General features: G+C 49.6%; 1 protein-coding gene across 1 annotated transcript in view; it reads right to left on the minus strand.

Moving 5' to 3' along the window:
* The window catches only part of LOC118451757, a 5,832-nt gene extending 3,263 nt beyond the window's left edge, over positions 1-2,569 (minus strand). The window contains exon 1 of the mRNA XM_035889311.1: positions 2,214-2,569. Within this exon, the coding sequence (XP_035745204.1) occupies positions 2,214-2,569 (356 nt within the window). The remainder of the gene's footprint in view (positions 1-2,213) is intronic.
* Between the last annotated feature and the right edge of the window lie 3,684 nt (positions 2,570-6,253).

Consider the following 6,253-nt stretch of genomic DNA (forward strand, 5'->3'; position numbering starts at 1 on the left):
GGGGGTTTATTCCACTCACTGTCCCCATCTTCCAGCTCGGGAGGCTGGGTACCCTGGGGATAACTCGTCGGGCCATTAAAGACTGAGGCAAAGAAGGCATTAAGTATCTCAGCCTTTTCCTCGTCTTTAGTGGCAATGTTCCCCCTTACATCCTCTAGAGGATGTAAGTTCTGCCTGGCTCTCTTTTTGCTCTTAATGTATTTATAAAAACTTTTCTTATTATCCCTTACAACAGTGGCCAGGTTGAGTTCCAGTTGGGCTTTTGCCTTTCTAATTTCCTCTCTGCATGACCTGACAAGATTCCTGTACTCTTCTTGGGTTGCCTGCCCCTTCTTCCAGAGCTGGTAAGCTCTCCTTTTTTTTCCTGAGTCTCAGCAGTAGACCTCTGTCCAGCCAGGCCAGTCGTCTTCCCCGCCTATTTGCCTTACAGCACATGGGTACAGCCTGCTCCTGTGACTTTAAGACTTCTTCCTTGAAGAATACCCAGCCTTCCTGGACCCCTTTGCCCTTCAGGACTGTCTCCCAAGGGATTCTCCCAACCAGTGTTCTGAACAGGCCAAAGCCTGCCATCTGGAAGTCCATGGTGGTGGTTTTGCTGACGCCCTTCCTTATCTCACCAAGAATCGAAAACTCTACCATTTCATGATCACTAAGGCCAAGACAACCTCCGACCACCACCTCTCCCACCAGTCCTCCTCTGTTAGTGAACAGGAGGTCAAGCAGGGCACCTCCCCTGGAAGGCTCCCTTACCAGCTGTGTCAGGAATTTATCTTCCACACACTGCAGGAACCTTTAATAGCTGAGGAAAGTCCACTATAATGAGCTGAAGTTTTAGCTAAAGGTAGCTAGAAGTTTTGTTAGAATAATTTGATAAAATTTTGAAAAGCTGAAGTGAAAATTAAGGAAAGAAGTTAACCAATTTGTTCTTATATATAAGTCCAGATCTCACTGTTATCCCTTCCTTTCCTACTTTGGCTCCTATTTCAAAACCATTACAGATAAAAATGGAAAAAATATATATATTACAGGTACTGGTAATAACCACTCTCTTTCTACATGTGCTACCAACTACTTAGGCTTACTAAAATGCACCCTTTGTGTAACATAATGTGGCACAATGTGTTTAATTCCATAAAGAATTCTACAACTTATGGTCAGGGTAGTTATTTAAGAGCATGCAGGCACCTGAGCAAAGTTACAGACAAGAGTTCTCTGAACTTTGGCTGTTGTATGTGCACAGGCCTCCCATTTTGTCTATGCTGAACTTCTGGAGATTATCACATGCCTAGAAGTCCTCAGTTCTGAGAAGATCAAAGGCTCAATTTTGTATATATCTTTAGAGTACAGTTAATATACATTGACTGCTTTAACCACTGTTATTTAAATCATCAGCAATGACATGAGAAAGAGGGGATGCTGTCTGTAATGTAGCATTTACAGGACTTGTTCAGGAAGGGAGAAAATGCTTCTTCAGTAGCTGAGTGCTTGAAATTTAGTGTGGTCATTGCTGAGGAGTAGCATGCTTAATTACTTTTTAAAATCTGGACATCAGTGCTCAAAAGGCTACCATGTTCATTCTCAGAGGCAAACTCCAAAAAAGCTTCAACAGAGCAAGAATCTAAGTTCATTCTTTACAATAAAGTTTCACACATTTCTTAATTGCTAATTTTCAGCTGCCAGGAGGAATAAGCAACGGGATTGGTAAAGCTCCTTCATCTTGAATGTAAATAGGTAGCAAATTTTCTAATTTAGTTAATTTCAGTTGTTGTCTAGTGAGAAGAGATACGCTCTATGGTAAGCTATCTTATGGTTTCTTCTCTCAACTCTCTACCTCAGCATACCCAGAAGGGAATCGCCCACGATTACCCTTCTTTTTTTCTTGGCACAGTCAGTCTTGATAGGTAGGGGTGACCTACTCTCCCTAGTCAACCCCCCAGGTGGACCTTCATCCCCATCCTCATTTGCCTTGGCCTCGGGTTCCAGAGCCCCGTATCTGTTACGCAAGGGCGGCTGGGAAAGTGAGGGAGCCCAGGAAGGGATTTGCCTCCTGCCCTGAGCAGAGACCTTTTTCCATTCCCCGCCATCTCTTGGGTCCCTAACTTCCTCTCACTGCCAAGAGGACAGGGGATCCTCTGCTTCTTGTGGAGCCTCTATCTCCTGCCTTGGCCTGAGGGATGGTAGGGTGCGGCTCCACCAGTCTATCTCCATCTCACACTCCCTTTTCCACCTCCTCTTTCAGCTCTGCCACCAGGCAGAGCAGATCATCCAGCTGCTCACACTTGAGACAGCCACTGTCCTTACCGTTCTCTGGTACAGCCGACAGGCTCAGGCACTCCCTGTGGCCAACGACCTGGACAGCCGCATGTTTCTGTTTAGGTGGGGACTCCGTTTGGGTTGCTACATTCTTTCTGGCAACGGCTTTCAGACGAGTGGAAACCATTGCTTGCTCCTCTCCTGGAATGTCTATGGGTGCTAATCGAGTGACCCTCAGAGCGAGGAGGAGAGAACGCGCCCTGCCCACGCCAACTGCCTGCGCAAACTGCCGCACCATGCCCTTCTGACGCACCATCCCCTGTTTGCCTGTCCTGCTCGCCGTGCGCCGGGTCGCTTGTGCTCCCTGGGGGCTCTTTTTGTACGTGAGGGAATCGGGCCGCTGTCACTCCTGACTCCGCCACCGCTGAGGCAGAGCTGCCGCTCGTCAGGAGCCCGCTCCTTCCCTCCCTGGGAGGGGGGGGTTGGCGTCTCCTCTCTCTCCCTCTGCTTTTTCACCTTCTGCCTCAGGGTTTTGCCGCTTCAGAAAGGGTCCCTCGGCGCAATCCTCTGCTCCAGAGCCCTTCACCTCAGCGGAGAACCACATATATCACACCGGCATTTCTTCTGACTTCTGCGCCAATACGTCTGTATATCTGTGTGTATCTCTGAGGGGAGCGTATCCGCACTGAGTACTACCACGCACTGTACATTTCTGAGAATTTGTGTGGAATGATCGAGTTGGACAACATCTTTTTTCTGTTCTGAGCAGCCGTCTTGCCCCAGTGTTAACACACGCATCGCTTTGAGGAGAATCCAGGAGGCATGGTCACCTCCTCCTTCACTCTGGAGCACAGAGTGGTTATTTGCAAACCAGCTGGTAGCTGGAGCTGGGGGATCAAAGCTAAAAATGATCCTTACTTTCAAGTGTATTCTTGTTTGCATTACCTGAGTAGAATAGACTACAAAATCTTTGCAAAGCAGATCTGAGTGCTCGTGAGATCGCCTTCAGCGTTTGTAGGTTGGTCCAAAGCTGGAGCATCCTATCAACTCCAAAACCTGTGCTGAGCTTTTTAACTGGAAAAAAAAAAGTGGATACAAATGGATAAGAACAAGCGTGTGTCAGTTCTGCGTGCCTGGGCTTTGAACGATGCTTGCAGCCACATTTCCTCCCATTGCTGCTCGCCCATCAAAACCAGACCCAGTTTTCCCAGGACTCGCTGTCAGGGTAGCACTGTCATGGATGGAGTGAGAGGGAGGAAAAAATAATGTGGTTTATTGGTGTAAAACAGTGAGTTAACAAAGTTCAGTGGTCAATGCGACAATAGTTTATGAGATTTGATGGCAAGGTACCCTTGGATATTTACTGCTGCCAGGGAGACTCTAAAGTTGAGTCATGGGGTTCAGAAAAGATCCCCTTGCTTTCTAAAATCCTTCCTCAGAGAGGAGCCGAGGTGTGGCTGGATCCAGTCCTAGTCCCAGACGCAGTCAGCAGTTCATTTCTAAAGGATTATATATGCACAATCAGTCCTTTATGTCACTTAGCCAAGGTTTCAGAGTTAGCATGCTGTGAGCCATGCACTGAGGATCTGCTGGGGTCAGGAACCTCTCAGCCTCAAGGGGTGACCCTGAGAGGGGTCCCTGCTCCCGGGGAGATCCTGGCGTGCAGCCGCTGCCGTGTGGGAGAGCTCCAAGGGCTCTGGGGCTGCTCGCTGGGGATGGGGGTAGGATGGTTGGCTCACAGTCATGAAGAGGTGAAGGGAGGGGGAGTGGGAGGCGAGGGGGGAGCACACCGCCACAAACAGTGGGCATCGGTGGGTAACGGCCCCCCCTGGCGTTTCTGAAGGATCTCTGTTCTGCCGTCGTGTCCCTGCTGCCGTCCTGGGACTGGCCAAATCCGGACCCGATCCTGCTCCCTGGTGGTGAGGAGCAGCAGATGGGGAGTTGCCCCATCCAGGTGATGGAGCCAGAAGTTTGCTCCGCAGAGTGGCTGTGGGATGTGCGCTTCCCAGGGGGGTCTCCAGGTAATGCTGCTGTCCCCAATGCCGGGGTGGGGACAACAATGAGTACGGGCTTACGGAATGGGCAAGGAATTTGCAAAATGCTTTAAAAGCTTCTGAAACACAAAAGCAATTGGGATATTTTTTTTTTTTTCTCCCCCTTGTTGAAGTGGTAGGCAGGCACCACTCCTGTCAGGCACATCCATGAATCCCGGTCAGTACTGAGGCTGTGCGAGGAGCCCCAGGCTCCGTTAACAGCATGAGGACACCCCAGGTTTGCTGCCAGTCTGATGGGACTTCTGAAAAAAGGGATGGAAAAAAAAAAGCAGCATCAAAACAACTGGATATGAAATGCCATTTCCCTTACTGCATTTGTTGCTGGGGGGCTGAGCGGGTGGGGTGTTTGGTTTTGGGGGTTTTTCTTTGGTTTTTTTCCTCATCCTTAATTATTGAAGCACCTGCAAGGTGATTTAAGGGGGTCCATCCCCTGGATGCCAAAGCATCGGAGCAGAAGGTGGTGATGCAGAAGGGCACATCCAGCTGCGTAAAATAGATTTGCCCGTGAAGTGGCCATTCTCTCTTTCTGAAAGGGAATGAGGAGGCTGGATATCACCCTTGAAAACCCAGTGGATGTCGATGCCAGTTTACTTCAGCATGTCCTCAGACAGTCTGAACTTCCTTTAAATGGAGCTTTTGCAGGATTTTAATGTGTTGCCCTGCCTATGCTGAGAAATGTGTGGCTGTGCCCCAACGTTGCGGCCCCCAGACTGTGGTGACAGTCCCCGTGCAGGCAGGGCAGCAGAGCCCGGCGTCCCTCGGGCACCACGTCAGCACCGGCTCAGCGCTCGGCTCTCAGCTCTGCTGAATCCATGTTCACCCTCCGCTTTTGACCATTCCTCCCCTTTTTCACTGCTGCAGGTCTTGACGGAAGCGCAGAGCTCAGCAGGGCATCAGGAAAACGCGTGAGACTAGCAAAATCTGCCTGGTGTGTCAGAGAAATCCCATTGCATCACTGCTCTGTGGCTCACATCCTTTTTTTTTTTTTTTTTCAGATTTAACCTGAGTTTCAGGAATGACCTGTGCCTGAGACATTATCAGCGGGGAGGAGAAGGAAGCAAACCAGGTTTTGGCGGAAGCTGTCGATGGAGAGACGACCTGCTGTTGTGCAATGAGCGTTCCCCCCCTCCTGCTGCACAGCCCCCGTCAGCCAGAGCCCAGCCTTCCCTGCCTCCGCCGGCTTGCTTGGTCCCTTGGGAACAAACACAAAAATTCCCCAAATTGGCTTTGGAGGTGCCGTTCCCTAAAAGAAAGCGAGACTGAAGGCTTCATCTTGCTTTTGCCCTCCTGTCGACCTACAGTGAGATGTTCCTGCAAGGGGCTCCAGCACCTCCTGAATGCCTCCCGCGCCACGTGTCTCTCCCGGGTCCTTTGCCCCAGCTCACCATGGGGGTGTGATCCTCCAAAACGCCTGCAGAGGGTTGCCGAGCCTGCAGAGGAGATGCTGCGTCCACCCCAGCTCACGCCAAGGAAACTTTTTCTGCGGAGGTCGGAGGCGATTCTGGTTCCTGCTGTCAGAGCAACACGGCACAGGGGGTCCCTGGAGGCTGTTTGGAAATGATGAAGCATCACGAGAAGGGAAGAAGAAGACATGCTGTATCTGTTAGAGAGGGATGATGTTCACAATGAGGATTTCACTCAGACTCTTTTTTTTATTATTTTCCTATTATAGCGTATTGTGACAGAGAAAATCACTGATTTTAAAGTATATTATTTTCCTATTATAGCGATTTTATTGTGACAGAGAAAATCACTGATTTTAAAGTATTTTTGAATGGAAAATTGTGCCTTACCCAGGTCATAAGCACTTTGTACGTATGGAAATCAGCAGCAGTTCAGATTGTGCTGTTGCTTAACGGCTGGAACTGCTGTAGGGAGAGGTGCATCCAATGATAAACGTCCCTAACGTGGAGGTGATTAGGGGGTGCGATCAGTGGCTGGGGGTG

Source organism: Egretta garzetta, unplaced genomic scaffold (assembly GCF_000687185.1).
Source record: "Egretta garzetta isolate BGI_Z169 unplaced genomic scaffold, ASM68718v1 scaffold12, whole genome shotgun sequence".
Lineage (NCBI taxonomy): Eukaryota > Metazoa > Chordata > Aves > Pelecaniformes > Ardeidae > Egretta > Egretta garzetta.